This window comes from Theropithecus gelada, chromosome 20 (assembly GCF_003255815.1).
Source record: "Theropithecus gelada isolate Dixy chromosome 20, Tgel_1.0, whole genome shotgun sequence".
Lineage (NCBI taxonomy): Eukaryota > Metazoa > Chordata > Mammalia > Primates > Cercopithecidae > Theropithecus > Theropithecus gelada.
This window is the reverse complement of record NC_037688.1, coordinates 60,715,089-60,735,005: the sequence shown is the minus strand read 5'-3', so window position 1 is coordinate 60,735,005 and position 19,917 is coordinate 60,715,089. Positions and strand designations below refer to the sequence as shown.

Genomic DNA, 19,917 nt, shown 5'->3' with positions numbered 1-19,917 from the left:
GGACACCACGGTGGGAGGATCCCTTGAGCCCAGGAGTTTGAGACCAGCCTGGGCAACATAGCAAGAGCCCCATCTCTACAAAAAATACAGATACCGGCCGGACACAGTGACCCACACCTGTAATCCTAGCACTTTGGGAGGCCGAGGCAGATGGATCACCTGAGGTCAGGAGTTTGAGACCAGACTGGCCAACATGGTGAAACCCCGCCTCTGCTAGAAAATACAAAAATTAGCCAGATGTGGTGTCAGGTGCCTGCCCCAGCTACTTGGGAGGCTGAGACGCAAGAATCGCTTGAACCCCGGAGGCAGAGGCTGCAGTGAGCCGAGGTTGTGCCACTGCACTCCAGCCTGGGTGGCAGACGAGATTCTGTCTCAAAAAAAAGGCGGAGACTAAAACAGAATCCTTGGTATATGAAGAATGATGGAGTTTGTCCCTGCTGGTCTTACTTCTTCCTGGCAGGGGGAGGGGGTCAGCTCTTCACTTTTTCCCAGTACCTCATAATCCTGAAACAACACTGCTGGATGCTTAGGGATCTGACTACTACATGGGGGAGGGGGAGCAGTGGGATTGTGTCACGTGCTATCCGTTGGCTGATGCCCACCTAGAGAATCTGCTGTCTGGTACTTCTAGGCTGGGTGTGGTGGATCATGCCTGTAATGCCAACACTTGGGAGGCTGAGGCGGGCAGATACCTGAAGTCGGGAGTTCGAGACCAGCTTGACCAACATGGAGAAATTCCATGTCTACTAAAAATACAAAATTAGGCGGGCGTGGTGACCCGTGCCTGTAATTCCAGCTACTTAGGAGGCTGAGGCAGGAGAATTGCTTGAACCCGGGAGGTGGAGGTTGCAGTGAGCTGAGATCGCGCCATTGCACTCCAGCCTGGGCAGCAAGAGTGAAACTCCATCAAAAAAAAAAAAAAAAAGAGACCACCTAGCAGGATGTTTTGACCTCTTGCTATGTGCCAGGCAAATGCTGCTTCTCGAGGCCTCCAGCCCTGGAGGGAAGAAGAGTGGACATCACCTTTGGGTGCTTTTCCACCACGTACTTGCTCTAAACACTCTGCATTCAGGTCCTGTGACATCAGCTCCTTATGTCTTAGTGTGAAGAATGTTATGTGCATTATCAACACCGCACCACATCCCTCCTGTGACCCCTGCTTCGGCCACTAGAGGAAATCTTAGGTTCAGAGAAGTTAGATGGCTTAGCCAATGCCACACGCCTGTTACCAAGTGAAGCTACAATTCAGAACCCAGCTTTGCCTGATGCTCAAGTCTGTGCTTACCTTGTACTTGAGAAGTTAGGAAAGAACCCAGCTGCTTTATTTTGCTTTCAGATTTTTTCTTTCCTCGGTTTTGCTGTGTGTCCTAAGGGCACTAACCTGGGTGCGTGACTTGCTTTTTTAAATTTTGAACCTTGGCATTTGTTTATTGGCTTTATTAATTAGCCTTGCGTATTAATAAAGTTAATTTGTCAGTTAAATTTGTTTAATTGGATTTATTTATTAGCTGGCTACCACTTAAAACATTAAAACAGTAACACATGCACTTGATAAAGAATTTCAGGTGATAGGTAAGTCTTTCACTCAGTTCTCCTAGCTTCTCAACCCCAGCACCAAATCATCCCTGAAGAAGTAGAATTCACATTACGCTCAAGTACTTAAGTGTGCATCCCAGGGGCAGAGGACCAATCATTCCCACTTAAGCCACTTCCTAGAGTGGGGTGAGTAGACTCCTCCGTGGGAACTTAGCAGGAGGGAGCCGGCACTGGGGAAGCACCTCAGCAGCGCTCAGACTCCAAACCTGACATTTTTCTTGAGCTCTTGCGCATTATCCGTTGCCTGCTCGGGTATCCCACAGACACCTCAAATTCAGTGCATCAAATCCAATCCTCTGGTCCCTGCTTTAGACCACAACTCACCCAGTACTGGTAGGTTGGGAGATAGCTTAGACACAACTGATCAGATTCTGCCATTTATTTGTTTTATTTTATTTATTTTGAGATGGAATCTCTGTCGCCCAGGCTGGAGTGCAGTGGCGTGATCTCGGCTCACTGCAACCTCTGCCTCCCGGGTTCAAGCGATTCTCCTGCCTCTGCCTCCCAAGTAGTTGGTATTACAGGCACCTGCCACTATGCCTGGCTAATTTTTGTATTTTTAGTAGAGAAGAGGTTTCGCCATGTTGGCCAGGCTGGTCTCGGACTCCTGACTTCAGGTGATCCACCCACCTCAGCCTCCCAAAGTGCTAGGATTTCAGGTGTGAGCCACTGCACCCCATCTATTTGTTTTTCAATTCTTTTTTAGAGAGTCTCCCTCTGTTGCCCAGGCTGGTGTGCCATGGTGCAATCATAGCTCACTGTAGCCTCTAATTCCTTGACTCAAGTGATCTTCCCACCCAGCCTCCCAGGTTCTGCCATTTTATTCCCAGAATCTCTTGCCAATCCATCTCTCTTTATCCCAACCTCCAAATCTGGGACTAACTGGTACTACAGGCATGTGACACCACACTCAGCTAATTTTTAATTTTTTTGAAGAGACAGGGTCTCACGATATTGCCCAGGCTGGTCTCAAACTCCTGGCCTCAAAGTGCTGGGATTAACAGAACAGGCATGAGCCACCATGCCAGGCCTCTCATGACACTTTTTAAAGTCCAGGCCTTATAAACTGTCCCACCTTCCGGATTTGTTTCCTCATAGATTCAAGTGACAAGATTTTCGCAGGAGTGCCTCAGAGGTGACGTGACCTCGGTGCCTCACGTTAGGAGCAGCATAGGAAGTTGGCTTGTTGCGTCATTGGTGATGCTGAGTGTGATAACCTCCACCTAGGTTGTACCTATCCCCCTTACAAGGTGGTGAGTTCCTGGAGATGGGAGACAAACTATATGGTGTGAAACTGTACTCAGGGTCCAGGAGTGCTTAACACACAGTGGGTACTTCCTTGTGTGTGGAGCGAGTGAGGGAACTTGCTGTGTGGAGGACACAGTGAGAAGACGGAAGCAGCTCCACTGGAGATGGGGTGGGGATGGCTGGAGACAGGGCTGGGACCAGGTCATGACAGGCTTCACAAGCCACCCTTTCCTAATGGGAACGGTGTACAACAGGCACAGATCCTCAGAGGTGTCTTCAGCAGCTATTAAATACCATATGCATACAATTCCATTTACCCTGTTCTTGAATTCACACACACTTTGGAATGGTACATTTGGCCAGTTTGCTGCCTATCTATAGCGGCACAGAAGTCTCTCAACAGAACATTCTGATAAGCTCTTAGAGCAGAAAGAACAGAAAGGCCTTTGCTATTGCTTGAACAACCAGACCCTAAATGGCCTTGGGGATGAATGATCTGTGTGTGTGAGATCCAGTAAATGTCTTCCCTCATTCTGGCTTCTTCGGGGCTTACACCAGCTACTGGATGACGTGAATGGGCTGTTTCACTGCAGGCATCTGCTGAAGATAGTAGCAAAGCAGGCACTCAAGTGGCAGTACAGTCAGACTTTGTGATCTTAGGCAGACACAATCACAGACGCTTTTTTTAGCAAAATGTACAGCTGCCATGGGATTTAAAATAGCCAGAACAACTTGGGGACTATACCGGACGTTCCAATCAAAGGAATAACACACAGCCTGTTTACTCCCGATTTGATCACCAGTGCTTAGTAAGTGCTCAAACTATTGTTAAATAAATGCAGTTGTAAAAAAACAATGAAGCAGCACCTTATCCTCCAATTTGGCAGTTTTCCATGATATGTTGCTGAGTATTGAAAACAAATAAAAAAGGTCTAGTGTAACAATGTATGATTTTCATGACTGAAAAGGATATGCTTTCTATTGCTAAAAAGGAGCCAGGCTCAGTGCCTCACGCCTGTAATCCCAGTACTTTGGGATTACAAAGTGGAGGCGGGAGGATCTTTTGAGCCCAGAAGTTCAAGACCAGCCTGGGTAACACAGTGAGACCCCATCTCTATAAATAACTTAAAAAATTAGTAGTGGTGTGCCTACTTGGGAGGCTGAGGGAGGAGCATGGCCTGAGCCTGGGACGTTGAGGCTGCGGTGAGCCACTATCGTGTCACTGCACTCAGACTGAGTGACAGAGTCAATGTCTCAAAGAAACAAAAATGAGGTTTGCATTCGACCCAGCAATCCCATTACTGGATATACATAAAGGAACAGAAACCATTCTACCATAAAGACACATGCATGCCTGTGTTCACTCACTACAACACTATTCACAATATCGAAGACATGACATCAACCTAAATGCCCATCACAACTGCAGACTGGGTAAAGAAAATGTGTAGGCTGGGTGCGGTGGCTCTCGCCTGTAATCCTAGCACTCTGGGAGGCCGAGGCAGGCAGATCACTTGAGGTCAGGAGTTCGAAACCAATCTGGCCAACATGGTGAAACCCCATCTCTAATAAAAATACAAAATAAGTATCTGGGCATAGTGGCGGATGCCTATAATCCCAGCTACTCAGGAGGTTGAGGCAGGAGAATCACTTGAACTGGGGAAGCGGAGATTGTAGTTAGCCAAGATTGTGCCATTACACGCCAGCCTGGGCGACAGTGAGACTGAAAAAAAAAAAAAAAATGTGTATACACATACATACAGACACACACACACCATGGAATACTATGCAGCCATAAAAAATAATGAGATCATGTCCTTTACAGCAACATGGATGCAGCTGGAACCAGTATCCTAAGTGAACTAACACAGGATCAGAAAACCAAATACCACGTTCTCACTTGTAAGTCGGAGCTAAACATTGAGTAAACATGGACAGACAGGAACAACAGGCAGGGTGGAGGGTGAGGATCCAAAAAAGACCCATTGGGGGCTGGGCACAGTGGCTCACACCTGTAATCCCAGCACTTTGGGAGGCTGAGGTGGGTGGATCACCTGAGGTCAGGAGTTCATGACCAGCCTGGCCAATATGGTGAAACCCCGTCTCAACTAAAAATACAAAAAATTAGCCAGGTGTGGTGGCAGGTGCATGGTAGTGGGTGTAATCTCAGCTACTTGGGAGGCTGAGGCGGGAGAATCACTTGAACCTGGGAGGCGGAGGTTGCAGTGAGCCAAGATTGGGCCACTGCACTCCAGCCTGGGCGACAAGAGTGAAACTCCGTCTCAAATAAAAAAACCCATGGAGTGTTATGCTTACTACCTGGGTGAAATAATCTGTACACCAGACCCCATGACACATAATTTACCTATATAACAAACGTGCACATATACCCTTGAACCTAAATAAAAGTTAAAAAAGAAAAAAAGGAATATGCCTGCCTAACATGCCTGAAATAACTCTAGAGCAACCCAGAAGGAACCAGCGTATTGGTACCTGCAAGAAGGGAAGCAGATGAGTGTGGACCCAATCCCAGAGCTGACTCCCATCCTTCGACCACCTCATCTCTCAGCCATGAGATTCTCGGCTGGCTGAGGGCCCCTCACCTTAGTCCCTCTGCCTCCAAGACACTACTTACTGTAGGCCTTTGGTTCCTCTTCCCTCCCCGTACTAGAAATGTCAAGTAAAAGGAGAGCAATTATTTTGATGTAACTCTCAAACTAAACCTTATCAAGAGCTAGGCAATGTGTACATATTATCTACATCAACCCCAAGGAACCAACACAGTGCTAAAGAGTAAAAGGGGCAGAACTGATAATGATGTGTGGCAATGTCAAAGTGACCTTCCAGGAGGAAAGACAGCCTCCCATTCTCCAAAACTGTTAAACTGTATTAATTTAGAAAGGGATCTTTAGGACAGGGACGAACAACTAGTCCCACCTGCTGATGTCAGCTGATAATAAGCTAATGGAAACCAAAACAAATTTTTTTTTGAAGCAGAAAGTCCATTTCCATGAATATATTCACTTCTGATATGAAGGTGGGGAGAGAGCCTTACTTCAAGTACACGGTTGGAGAAGCCATTGTTTTTGACATCCATGATACCAGTGACAAATCAGACCTTTAAAAATATTAAGCAATGTCAATATGAAAATATAAAGAAGCACTTTATAGACATCATTGAAAAACTGAAGACTGGGGAAAATGTTGGTTTTATGGATTTATTTTCAAAGAGTAAAACACTTATACAATTTAAATACACGTCCATCAGAATCACTCTGTCAGAGTCCGCAATAATGCGAAAATGTGTCCTCACTGCCAGACATTCGCCACTATCATCTGAGTCCTCTCTCCCCAAAGCCAAAGGGTCTGGAAAAGATAAAATAAGTTCAATGTTATTTTTGATGTGTTCTTACTAATGGTAAGTGACATCTTTTAGGTGCTAAAAATGCAGCATCTGGCTGAGTGCAGTGGCTCATGCTCATAATCCCAGCCCTTGGGGAGACCAAGGTGGGCGGATCACCTGAGGTCAGGAGTTCAAGACCAGCCTGGCCAACATGGTAAAACCCCATCTCTACTAAAAATATAAAAATTAGCTGGGCGTGGAGGTACACGCCTGTAATCCCAGTTACCCAGGAGGCTGAGGCAGGAGAATCGCTTGAACCCAGGAGGCGGAGGTTACAGTAAGCCGAGATCATGCCACTACACTCCAGCCTGGGCAACAGAGCAAGATTCCATCTAAAAAAACAAACAAACAAAAAGACAGGGTCACTAAAAGCTAAAGACACTAATACAATGTTTTAATGCAAAAAGTCTTATTTGACTATTCTAGAGCCCAAGTAACAAGAGCTACTATTTACTGAGAGGCTTCTTTACATCATTGTATCGATATATACACTCTCTGCAATTTTGCTTTCACAAAAGCCCCAGGTAGGTCCTATCATTACCCCCATATTACATACGAGGAAACTGAGGCTTACAGAGCTAAGCAGTCTGCCTGAGACCACCAGGCTTACAGAGTGTGGCAGAGCTGAAAATAAACTTGGGTGTGTCTTGACTCCAAAGTCCATCTTCTTACCCATGAGGCCTCTCTTGCCTAATTAAGAGCCAGGTCGGGCCGGGCGCAGTGGCTCATGCCTGTAATCCCAGCACTTTGGGAGGCTGAGGCGGGCAGATCATGAGGTCAGGAGATCAAGACCATCCTGGCTAACATGGTGAAACCCTGTCTCTACTAAAAATACAAAAAATTAGCTGGGCGTGATGGCGGGCGCCTGTAGTCACAGCTACTTAGGAGGCTGAGGCAGGAGAATGGCGTGAAACCAGGAGGCGGAGCTTGCAGTGAGCCAAGATCGTACTACTGCACTCCAGCCTGGGTGACAGAGCGAGACTCCGTCTCCAAAAAAAAAAAAACAAAAAAAGAGCCAGGTCATCTCAGTGTCTTACCCAGCAGGGTGGGCTTGCCTTGGGTGAGTAATTGAGGGAGACAGAGGTCTGTTTCCAGGTTACCCTGCTCAGTACTTTGTACAAAACTCTGCTTTTGTGAGGAGAGCTGACAGTCAAGGGAGTTCTATCCAGGAATGACAGCTCTCAACCTCTCAAAGATCACCACCACGGCTGGGCCCCTTTGAGTGGCAGACAACAGGAAAGGGCTTGCATTTTATAAGCAGTGAAAAATCTTGGTCAAGCATTTCCATTTTCTATTTCTTCTTGAGTTTCCTTTATTGAAGAACCACAGACAATTAAATCTACGGGTGAACATCATTTTAGAAGTCTAATTATTTACCTGATACTTTATTCATACACATCCTTCTTATCTGCAATGTAATCTACAATTTCTTGTGGACACATTAACTTTTCAGCATCTGTATCAGGAATTTCAAACCCTAAAAGAAAAATACACAACAATGTGAGAGAGTTTAAAAAAAAACATCCTTTAGAACTGAACACACCTGACCCTTCTACAACAGCTACAAGTGTATCAAAACTTTCAGCAACCTTGAATGCCATTTAGGTTGTGGGCCAGTTAGCTTCTAGACAGTATGCATGCAGGTTGGGTACAATGCTTTGGAGGTATGTTTGTTTGTTGAGACAGAATTCATATAATAGCAAATCCCTCCGCGTGTGTGTGTGTGTGTGTGTGTGTATATATATATAAATTTGGTTGTGTGTATATATATATATATATAAAATTTTGTTTTTAGTATATTCAGAACATTGTGCAACCATCACCATTGTGTAAAAGAGACCTAGTGCCCATCAGCAGTCACTCCCCATCCTCCCTAGTTCTGGCAACCACTCGTCTACTTTCTATCTTGATTTGCCTCTTCTTGACATTTCATGTAAATGGTATATAACGTGTCATCTTCTGTGTCTGGCTTCTTTCACTCAGCACGTTCTCGAGGGTCATCATGCTGTAACACACGTCACCCATGCCTTTTTTTTTTTTTTTCATGATGGTTGGGTTTTTATAAATGGCTGGGTTTGGATAGTTAGCTTACTTTGGGCCAAACGCTGTGCTGAGCATTTTACACATAATCTCTAATTCTCACAGCAATCCCAATCCTGGGGTTCCTACTATTATCACCCACTTTACAGCTGCGGAAACAGGCTTTGAGAGGTAGTTACTTGTCCAGGCTCATACCTAAGCTCAATTCCAGACCTGGTACTGTGAAGCACTAGGCAAAGGATTCCATCCTAGTCAGCATCATCTGTGAGGAATTTTAACTAGGCCCTGCTCTGCAGAATAGCACAGAAGTCCTTTGATTTCCTATTCAACCAACTCACGCAGAAACAGCCATGGAGCCTTAGAAAGGTCTCACTTGCACAACACACCGTCCCAAACTTGGAGTGTGCACGTGAGCTAGGATAGGAGACCAAGGCCAGAGGCTCTGGGTGCGTCTCTTGTCCTGGCACACATTACTTCTATCTGGTTCACGTTACTCGAGCTCAGGAGGGGCTGATGTGCCATCGGCATGTGTTCCAGGCAGGCTTTTGCCCTTTGTCTTAGAACTCCGTCTGAAGAATCAGTCCCCCGGAACCATCTCTGGTCATTCGGCTCTTGGCACAACACTAGGCACTCTGCTGGGCTTGTGCAACGTGCTTTCTGAATAAATGTACCATCCCTAAAGCTTACTTCACCTGATGGTAAGTGGGCAGGAAGGTGTGTGTAGGCCGTGGATACTACTGTTTCTACTAATATTTCATTCTAACTGCAATTCAGCCTCCCACCATTTCTTTCAGTTTAATCCACCTTAATCAAAAATCACAGTATATAGATACAAGACTGAGCCTTACCGAATTCGTCTTCCATGGCCATGATAATCTCCACTTGGTCCAAACTGTCTAAGCCCAGGTCTCTCATAAAATGAGAATCTACTGAAAGCTGCAAGAAAGGAGCACCAAACACAAAATTTAGTCCATGAAAGCATTTGCTTCCCAAGATAACAGGGTGGTACAATGCCACTTAATCACTATATCGAATTTTTTTATTATACTTTAAGTTTTAGGGTACATGTGCACAACGTGCAGGTTTGATACACAGGTATACATGTGCCATGTTGGCTTGCTGCACCCATCAACTCATCATTTACATTATGTATTTCTCCTAATGCTGTCCCTCCCCCAGCTCCCCACCCCCGACAGGCCCCGGTGCCTGATGCTCCCTGCCCTGTGTCCAGCCGATCTCATTGTTCAGTTCCCACCTATGAGTGAGAACATGAAGTGTTTGGTTTTCTGTCCTTGTGACTATATCGAATTCTTTTTAACATACAGAGGCCATGGCTGACATTTTATATGTAACCTGTGCTGGTATGTACATGGTTTGCTTTATCTTATTCTACTTTATTTTAAAGTGAACAATATATACATAGCTAATATTTTTAGTAGAGACAGGGTTTTTGCCATGTTGGCCAGGCTGGTCTTGAACTCCTGATCTCGGGTGATCCACCCACCTCAGCCTCCCAAAGTGCTGCGATTACAGGCGTGAGCTCCCGCACCCGGCCCACTCTATATGTTTTACTGAGATCTCTGATCATTGCTCTGAATGACATCTGAAGAAGTTTGGGTATTTTTGCTGCCTTACTGACAACTAAGGCCTAGACTCCACACCTTAAGTGGCATTATGGTTATAAACTGTAGGCAGCTTCATGTTACAAGTGTTTACTATCACCCTATCACTCTAATTTAGATCTCAGGATCACCAGGAATGATTCTTCAAAAATGCATATCAAAAACAAACTGCCTTACCTACACAACAGATTCCATTTATTTTCGTTGTTACACAGAGTCTCACGCTGCCGCCCAGGCTGCAGTGTGCAGTGGCGTGATATCAGCTCACTGTGCCCTCTGCCTCCCGGGTTCAAGCAGTTCTCTGCCTCATCCTCCCAAGTGGCTGGGATTACAGGTGTCTGCCACCACGCCTGGCTAATTTTTGTATTTTTAGTAGAGATGGGGTTTCACCACTTGGCCAGGCTGGTCTTGAATTCCTGACCTCATGATCCACTCGCCTCAGCCTCCCAAAGTGCTGGGATTACAGGCGTGAGCCACCACGACCAGCCCCACTTGTGTTTTTATTATTTATTGTTATTATTTTTGAGGTGGAGTTTCACTCTTGTTGCCTAGGCTGGACTGCAATGGTGCTATCTCGGCTCATTGCAACCTCCACCTTCCGGGTTCAAGTGATTCTCCTGCCTCAGCCTCCCGAGTAGCTGGGATTACAGGTATACAGCACCATGCCTGGCTAATTTTGTATTTTTAGTAGAGATGAGGTTTTTCCACGTTGGTCAGGCTGTTCTCGAACTCCCAACCTCAGGTGATCTGCCCGCCTCAGCCTCCCAAAGTGCTGGGATTACAGGCCTGAGCCACCGTGCCCAGCCACTTATGTTTTTTAAAAAGGGTGAGATACACATATAATATACACATAATATACACACATATGCGTTTACTTCTTTAACATTTGCATTGAATACCTTTGGAAACACACATGAAACTGGTAGTGCTGGCTGTCTCCCAGAATGGGCCTGGGTGGCTGGGAGCCAGGGATATTTTTACTGAGTATCTTTCCCTTTGCATTTTGTACCATGTAATTTAAATACTCTATATTTAAAGAAAAAAATTCAAACCACCATCAGTTACCTTCTCTGGGTCAATCTTGTCATAGAGTTTCAATACGTAAAGAACGCGGTCCCGGATGCCCTCTAACGTCAAAGGGGGCATGTCGCTATACTGGCGGCACAACTGTGTAACTCTACCAGGAACCTAGAGCGAGGGCAGGAAGGAAACACTGTCATTGAACGGAAAATGCCTCTAAATCAATGCACAAGCCTACAGGTAACTTTCACAGAACTTTTGGGGCTGTAGAGAACGCACGGCATCTGATTCTCATTGTGGCCGTTAGGACACACCAAGTTGCAGGACTGGGTAATCGCAGAAGCCCCAACAGTTCCGCAGCATCTCAGGCCTCCTTCCTGGGAGCCAGGACCGGCTCCTCTGCCTCCTGGGTTCAACCCTCAGGCTCTGGACGTTCATCCTGCTCTGCGACACTAACTGCCACTAAAATTGTCTAGCGTCTGCAGAATGCCTATGTCTTCTCATGGCATCTTCAGCATCCCGAGGCCTCTATAGGGTGCTGCCACCTTTAATAGGCAGACCCAAGTCAAAAAACCCACCAGGAAAGAGCTGTCATGGTAAACCCAAAGGCAATTCAAACTGAGGACCATACACCAGAAAGGTCTAGTTTGGTTCCAGCAGGTATCTCCCTGACCTCAGCCAGGACAAAGGAAGCTGGCCACCCACCCAAAGAGAGGATGAGGGAGCTTACAGTCATTATATTCCAATCTGTTTCCCTTCCGGCAAGGCTTGCCTCATGGCCACCAGCCAAACCATGAGCCCTTCTGGCCTCTGCCGTGTTAGAGCAATCTCTCACGTATCTCTGCTATTAGTCGGCTCGATGTTTAGGTATTTTAGGGTACTGACCAGATTTCATTCAACAAATGTGGAATGAGCTGCAATTACAGGTCAGGGGGTTTAATGCTGTGGAAGGTACAACACAGAACCAGAGAAAAGAAAACAGGGTATATGGCAGTTCTGCTCACTACAGAAATCCCTCATCTGGCTGGTCATGGTGGCTCACGCCTATAATCACAGCACTTTGGGAGGCCAAGGTGGGCAGATCACCTGAGGTCAGGAGTTCGAGACCAAGCTGGCCAACATGGTGAAACCCTCTCTCTACTAAAAATACAAAAATTAGCCAAGCATGGTGGTGGGCGCCTGTAATCCCAGTTACTCAGGAGACGGAGGCAGGAGAATCGCTTGAACGTGGGAGGCAGAGGTTGCAGTGAGCCGAGACCATGCCACTGCATTCCAGCCTGGGCGACAGAGCAAGACTCTGTCTCAAAAAAAAAAAAAAAAAAAAAAAAGGAATCCCTAATCTAAGTTGGTTTGTTTACCTCCTGAAGTTGATTTTAAGTCCGAGGCTTAGAGTTCTTAACGCATTTCCCTATAGAAAGTGGGGCTGCTTGTTAGGGCTCAGGTCCCTGAAACTCACAAAGGTCCATGAAAAATCATAATAAATACTGCCCAGGGAACCAAACCAGTATAACCTCTGTATAAGAAACATTCATCTTGCATAAAGAACAGGTATCGGGCCACGTGTGGTGTCTCACACCTGTAATCCCAGTACTTTGCGAGGCCGAGGTGGGCGAATCACTTGAGGCCAGGAGTTCGAGACCAGCCTGGCCAACATGGTGAAGCCTCGTCTCTACTAAAAATACAAAAATTAGCCGGGCATGGTGGTGTGTGCCTGTAATCCCAGCTATTCAGGTGGCTGAGGCATGAGAATTGCTTGAACCCAGGAGAGAGGTTGCAGTGAGCTGAGATCATGCCACTGCACTCCACCTTGGGCCACAGAGCTGAGACTCTCTCTCTCAAAAAAAAAAAAAAAAGAAAGAAAATAAAAGAAAAAGAAGTCAGTTATTAAAATCAGGTTTACGCCGGGCACAGTGGCTCACACCTGTAATCCCAACACTTTGGGAAGCTGAGGCAGGTAGATCATGAGGTCAGGAGTTTGAGACCAGCCCGACCAACGTGGTAAAACCCCATCTCTACTAAAAATATAAAAATTAGCTGAGCGTGGTAGCATGTGCCTATAATCCCATCTACTCAGGAGGCTGAAGCAGGAGAATCGCTTGAACCTGGGACACAGTGAGCCAAGATCACACCATTACACTCCAGCATGGGTGACAGAGTGAGATTCCTTCTCAAAAAAAAAAAAAAAAAAAATTCAGGTTTAATCAGCAAGCTAAAGAGATGAGTTGGAGAGTATGATAGATACTCTAACCGAGCCTTTCTGAGTACTTTCAAGAGTTTTAGAGCACTTTTCTTTGTCTAAATGTCTGGTCTCCTTTCCTAATATACATGGTATCATTTCCTATTATGGGTTAAGGAGACCTTTGATACAGGCACATCACCGGCCTACTTAACAATGACTCAAATAGGTTTCCAAGTCATAAATAAAATGGAGAAGGAATAAAGAGAAAGGGGGAGAAATGAGGTAATATGGCAATGGCAGAAAAGAAGTTTCAGGTGGAGGGATCCAACAGAGGCTGTGTGCTTATCCAGAAATAGTATGAGGCCAGGTGTGGTGGCTCACGCCTGTAATCCCAGCACTTTGGGAGGGCAAGGTGGGCGGATCACTTGCGGTCAGGAGTTTAAGACCAGCCTGCCCAACATAGTGAAACCCCGTCTCTACTAAAAATACAAAAATTAGCCGGGCATGGTGACGTGTGCCTACAATCCCAGCTACTCAGGAGGCTGAAGTGGGAGGATCACTTGAACCTAGGAGGCAGCGGTTGCAGTGAACTCAGATCTTGGCTCTACACTCCAGCCTGGGCGATAGGGTGAGACTCCTTCTCCAAAAAAAAAAAAAGAAAAAAATGGTACGAGGCCAGGTGTGGTGGCTCACGCCTGTAATCCCAACAATTTGGGAGGCCAAAGTGGAAGGATCGCTTGAGCCCAGGAGTTCCAGACCAACCTGGGCAACAAAGCAAGACCTTGGACCCAGGGAGACTGGTGAGGATATATTCTATGTTCGTACATAGCTACCTATGAGGTCAACTAGGTTGTCAGCATTGTCCTCAGCAGCTCAGGCAAGTACCTACAGGGGCCAGGTGGGCACCGTGTGATTAAATTAAATGAGTCTCTGACTGGAGGCCACATGCCATCTAGAGTGGGTGCTGCATCAGGGTCAGCATGAGGCAGTAAGTTGGTGGGCAAGAGCTCAGACTCTGAAACTAGACTGCCTATGCCTGCACCATGGTGCTGGCTCTCACTAGTTGTTTGGCCTTGGGTGGGTTACTTAACCTTGTACACCTCAGTTTCCTCATCTGTAAAATGGGGATAAACAACAGTACCATGCTCACAGGACTGTTGTGAAGAGATGAAGTAAAGGGCTTGGACATTGGCTGGCACTTACACAATAAGTGCTATTTTGGGTTATTTAGTAGGATCCTGAGACCAATGATCAGCAGCAGCTAGTTTGATACCTTGGCTGTAGCGTAGCCCCAAAATACTTGATCCTACTCCCCTCTCATGCTTCTGCCTCTGGTCTCTATTGATTTCTTTTTCTTTTTTTTTTCAGACAGTCTCTCACTGTGTTGCCCAGGCTGGAGTGCAGTGTTGTGACCTCGGCTCACTACAACCTCTGCCTTCTGGGTTCAAGTGATTCTTATGCCTCTGCCTCCCAAGTAGCTGGGATTACAGGCATGCTCCACCATGCCTGGCTAATTTCTGTATTTTTAGTGGAGATGAGGTTTCACTATGTTGGCCAGGCTGGTCCTGAACTCCTGGTCTCAAGTGATCCACTCACCTCAGTCTCCGAAAGTGCTGGGATTACAGGCATAAACTACCACGCCTGGCCTCCACTGATTTCTTACCAAGTCAGGCTATGATATTGCCCTAAGCACTTTACACACATCATCTTCCTTCAGCTCTCCAGTAATCTGGTGAGATTCATGATACTATCACCCTCCTTTTTACAGATGAGAAACTGAGGCAGGGGGAGGTTAGGTATCCCCCTCACCCCCATGTTCTTCCAGCATGGCCTCTTGGAAGGTCTTGTTGCTCCTTCTAGCTGGATCTCTGTTGACTGGGAAAAAATAAAAGGGATACAAAATGGACAAGCACCTCCCCAACAGCCAACATGTGAGGTTTCTGGTGTTAATTGTTCTTCCTCAAGATCTACACTTAACAATTATATGGGCAATAAACCACCTCTCCCAGACATCAGAGAAGGTACTGTTTGCAGGTAAACAGTGACAGCCCTCTGGACTAGTAATTCAAATGCATGGGGTTCCATCAGAATCCAGGTACTCCACTGGGGCCCACTTTTTCCTGAGGCAAACTCAGAGGAGGCTAAGGAGAGGGCTTTAAAGGCTGTCTCTACAAACTGCCGACTGGTCCACTCTACATAGGCAGCCCAGACCTCTCAAACTCAACAGTTTGGAAATGAACTCCTGACCTGTCTCCAAAACTCCTGCTTAGAGACCTCTGTTCCTTCTCTGCCACCTGGGGCTTATTCCTTCAATAAGCCCTGCTTCATGTTCACTCCCTATGACCTTGGCAGAGAACATCCACAATTCCTCACTGCAGCACACAGCCCCCTTCATGATATGCTCACTCTCTTCCCCCCAACAATGTTCCTTTCCAGACACCCTAAGAGTCAACCACAAGGGCTCTTCCTGGTCTCTGCACAGGCCTTCAAGATCATGTTTGCTGAGAGGTTGGTCAAGTACCTCTTTTTGCTTCTGCACTACACACACCTGTTCTCACAATGTCTTGCCTTTATCTATTTACATGACTGTCTCAGAAGCCTGGGAACTTAACCTGTGTGCCAAGAACTGTGCAATGGGCTGGAAATGCAAAGATGAATATGACACAACCTTCCCCCCAGAGAAGCTTACACTCTAATGGAAAAGACCAATCCACAGATCATTTTAGCTGAAATAAAAATATGGCAAGCACCACGACAGAAGTATCTGTAGGCTGATGCAATAACAAAGGTTGTCACTCAGTCCTTGAGTGGCCAGGAAGGAGGATGCCAGACTTGGCATCTTGGCTCACTGGCAATCTCGGCTCACTGCAACCTCCGCCTCCCGGGTTCAAGAGATTCTCCTGCCTCAGCCTCCTGAGTAGCTGGGACTACAGGCGCGTGCCACCACGCCCCGCTAATTTTTTTTATTTTTAGTAGAGAAGGGGTTTCACCGTGTTAGCCAGAATGGTCTCCATCGCCTGACCTCGTGATCCGCCCGCCTCGGCATCCCAAAGTGCTGGGTTTACAGGCGTGAGCCACCGCGGTGGCTTAATTTATGTATTTTTTTGTAGAGACAGGGTTCCACCATGTTGCCTAGGAAGGTCTCAAACTCCTGGGCTCAAGCGATCCGCCCACCTCAGCCTCCCAAAGTGCTGGGATTACAGGCATGAGCCACCGCGCCTGGCCAGACACACTTATTTTTCACACTAACATGCAGACAAGGTTGAAACCCTATTACCTGAAGTCTATGACTTTGAAAAGGGGTTTCATAACTTGACCTTGAGAGTCTATCCTACCTTAAGAAGGTTATTTTTATTCTCAATTGCACTTCAGAGTCATCTGGAGAGCCTAGAACAACAACAACAGGCTGTGCGCGGTGGTTCACGCCTGTAATCGCAGCACTTTGGGAGGCCAAGGCTGGTGGACTGCAAGGTCAGGAGTTGGAGACCAGCCTGGCCAATATGATGAAACCCCGTCTCTACTAAAAATACAAAAATTAGCCAGGCATGGTGGTGGGCGCCTGTAGTCCCAAATACTCGGGAGGCTGAGGGAGGAGAATCGCTTGAACCTGACAGGCGGAGGTTGCCGTGAACCGGAGGTTGCAGTGAGCCGAGATCACGCCACTGCACTCCAGCCTGGGCTACAGAGCGAGACTCTGTCTCAAAAACAACAACAATAACACCACCACCACCATGGCAGGGCATCATCCCAGAGGAATAAATCAGCAGGAAGGGGGAAGGGGCAAAGCTTTTTTGTTTTTTCAAGTTACCCACGTAATTTGAATATGGAGCTAGGTTTGAAAATCACTGCCTCCTGGCGTTTCAGCCTCACGCAGATTTCATCAGCTCAAGCTATATACTACAGGCACAGTCGTTCTTTGGTATTCGCGCAGGAGATTGGTTCCAGGACCCCTGACTATACCCAAATCCGCGCACACTCCTGTCCCGCCGTCAGCCTTGCAGAATCCCCTTATAGGAAGAGCCTGCCCTCCTTATACGCAGGGCGGCACATCCCGTAAATATTGGCCGCGTTTGGTTGAAAAAAATCCGCATATAAGTGGACCAACGCAATTCAAATCCTTATTGTTCAAAGGTCACCTGCACTTGTTTCCTAGAATTACTTCCAGGAGTCCTGGACACAGGCAGAAGGTGCAGCAGGGAAAAGGAAGGACAGAACTGCAGAGAGAACCGCTCTGTGGAAGGCTGTAGGCCAGTGTGGCTGCCTTTGCATGCTGCTTTCACTACAATACGGTGACCACTATTTTGAGACGGTACGAGATGCTCTATCCGCATTAACTCATCTAATCCTCATTGCTACTCCGCAAGGTAGAGGCCAGGATCCCAATTTTGCAGGTGAGTGTGAGCGAGGCTAGAAGACTTGTCCAAAGTTTCGGTAAGCGGCAGTCCAGCGGTGCTGGACTCGTCAGTGCTCTTGCTACTTATTACGAGGTCACCTGGCCTCCCGGCAGGGGTCAACTAAACACCTTTAGGCAGCGGGGCTGCGGAGCGAGCCGGCTGCCCCCCGGGTCACCCCTGCGGGCAGCTGGCGCGGCCGGGGTGCCCGGCCCCAACCCCCACCGGGCCCAATTCCTGACCCCTGCCAAGCCCCAGAAAAGTCACCGCGAGTCACCTGCGCGAGCTTTAAGGCCGGCTGCAAAGGCCCGAGCCTCGTCTGGGTCCCCACGGAGCACAGACCGGTGCTGAGAGGCCGGGCCACGGCCAGCATCGGGACCCGGGGCAGCGGCGCAAAGGCCGCGGGCAGGCGGCGGACATAGGATGAAAGGACACGAGACGCCATAGCTACGCCGACCCAGGATGCACTGCGCCGCCGCTACCGGCCCAGGGTTCATCTCCCGCAGCGCGCAGGCGACGCACAGAGCAGCGCTGTCGGGCACCGCCGGCGGTGGCGGCCCCTGGCGGCTCCTGGAGGCACTGCGCCCTCGGAGCCCATCCAGGTTCGGGACGAACAGTTGCTTGGTGCCACAACTGAACCGGCAGACGTTGCCGTCTTTCCCTAAGCGACACGACACGAGAAACCTACTTTCTCTTTTTATCTGAAAGTTCTGAAATATATCTATTTAAACGTTTGGGGCCGGGCGCGGTGGCTCACACCTTTAATCCTAGCACTTTGGGAGGTCAAGGTGGCAGGACTGCTTGAGCTCAGGAGTTCAAGACTAACCTGGCCAACATGGCAAGACTCCGTCTCTGTTACAAAAAAGATTAAAAGAAAAAAAGGACAAAGTTTTGATTCCACGATTCTTCCACAAGTATTAACATTTATTGAATAGGTTATATATATATATATATATATATGAAAAATAATGTGAAAAAATAATCAATTTCAATACATAACTAAGACTAATAAATGTGAGAATTACGATTAAAACAACATACATGTTTTAAAACTTGACAGTGTATAATATAGCTGTCAGGTCCACGACTATGCCAACTGTCATGCCCACAGCCAGGTTCCAGCCCATATGGAGCTCTGAGGTGAGTGGGTGGATGAGCAGATAGCAAAAGAACACTCGGGACGGCAGGCAGGTGAAAGATGATTTTATTCAGCAGCAGCTCTCATCCGCAGCTTACTTACACTAGTTCTCTCACACTGTCCACCTTGTCTCGGCTGCTTAGTCCTGTGGCTCCGACACACAGCTGCAAGGCTGCTCTCCCTTGCCTTCAGGGTCAGCAGCTTAACTCTTTCTCTCAGCTGTGTTCTGGCTCCCCCACATCTGTCTGCAAAGACGGACAGCTCTGGCTCTCTCTTTCTCTGGGCACGAACGCCTGTACAGTATTAGCAGGGCAATTATATCTTTTACAGAAAATAGTGGCTTAGAGCCAAGTAATGGCCTTCCCATGTTATGGCTACATGGCTGTGATAACAAGTGGAGTTATACGCCTGTGTCTAAACTTGCTGAGTCACGCAGGATGTAAACATCTTACCTTGGCCTATCCTTGACCAAAGCACAGCCATGTTCCTTACAATAGCTAACAAAAATAGGTAAGCGAGGGAGGAGTTTAGGTGAATTCCTATTTCTAAGCAGGGAGTCAAAGGATATTGACGGAAATTGAAACACATGGGATAGTGACTCCAAATTCTGAAATCTGCCTGAATGAACGATCCAATAATGCCATCAGTTTTACCTCAATTTCTTTTTATTTTTGTTAAATCCAAGTAAAATAAAATGTAATGGTATGCTGCCAGGTGCGGTGGCTCACACCTGTAATCCCAGCACTTTGGGAGGCTGAGGCAGGTGGATCACCTGAGGTCAGGAGTTCAAGACCATCCTGGACAACATGGTGAAACCCCGTCTCCACTAAAAATACAAAAATTAGCCGGGTGTGGTGGCAGGTGCCTGTAATCCCAGCTACTCAGGAGGCAGGAGGCTGAGACAGGAGAATCGCTTGTACCCAGGAGGCGGAGGTTGCAGAGAACGAGATTGCGCCATTGTACTCTAGCCTGGGCAACAAGAGTGAAACTCCATCTCAAAAAAAAAAAAGAAAATTGAATATCTGTTAAGTACTCATTGTTGAGGCTGCAACAGTGAGCAAGCCAGACATGCAAGCCTGGTTCAGTGACTCACCTCTGTAATCCCAGCACTTTGGGAGGCCAAGGGAGGTGGATCACTTGAGCCCAGGAGTTTGAGACCAGCCTAGGCAACATAGGGAGACCCTGTCTCCACAAAAAACTTAAAAAATTAGCCAGGCGTGGTGGTGCGTGCATGTCTGTGGTCCCAGCTGCTCGGGAAAGATGAGGTAGGAGGACCAATC

The 19,917-nt window shown here is 47.3% G+C and overlaps 1 protein-coding gene across 1 annotated transcript; it reads right to left on the bottom strand.

The window, feature by feature from the left end:
* Positions 1 to 6,046: 6,046 nt before the first annotated feature.
* Positions 6,047 to 18,010, bottom strand: NDUFAB1 (NADH:ubiquinone oxidoreductase subunit AB1). Its single transcript, XM_025369769.1, has 5 exons — positions 17,777 to 18,010; positions 10,975 to 11,097; positions 9,136 to 9,223; positions 7,625 to 7,724; positions 6,047 to 6,210 (listed from the first exon to the last, which is right to left on the bottom strand). The coding sequence occupies exons 1-4, from the start codon at positions 17,942 to 17,944 to the stop codon at positions 7,633 to 7,635; spliced, it is 471 nt and encodes a 156-aa protein (XP_025225554.1). The 5' UTR covers positions 17,945 to 18,010; the 3' UTR covers positions 6,047 to 6,210; positions 7,625 to 7,632.
* Between the last annotated feature and the right edge of the window lie 1,907 nt (positions 18,011 to 19,917).

Coding starts and splice junctions, on each gene's coding strand:
- NDUFAB1 (XM_025369769.1), bottom strand. CDS start 17,944: ATGGCGTCTCGTGTCCTTTCATCCTATGTCCGCCGCCTGCCCGCGGCC. Junction 11,098..17,776: donor CGGCCTTAAAGCTCGCGCAG/GTGACTCGCGGT, acceptor CCCTCGCTCTAG/GTTCCTGGTAGAGTTACACA. Junction 7,725..9,135: donor GGCCATGGAAGACGAATTCG/GTAAGGCTCAGT, acceptor TTTTTCTTTTAG/GGTTTGAAATTCCTGATACA.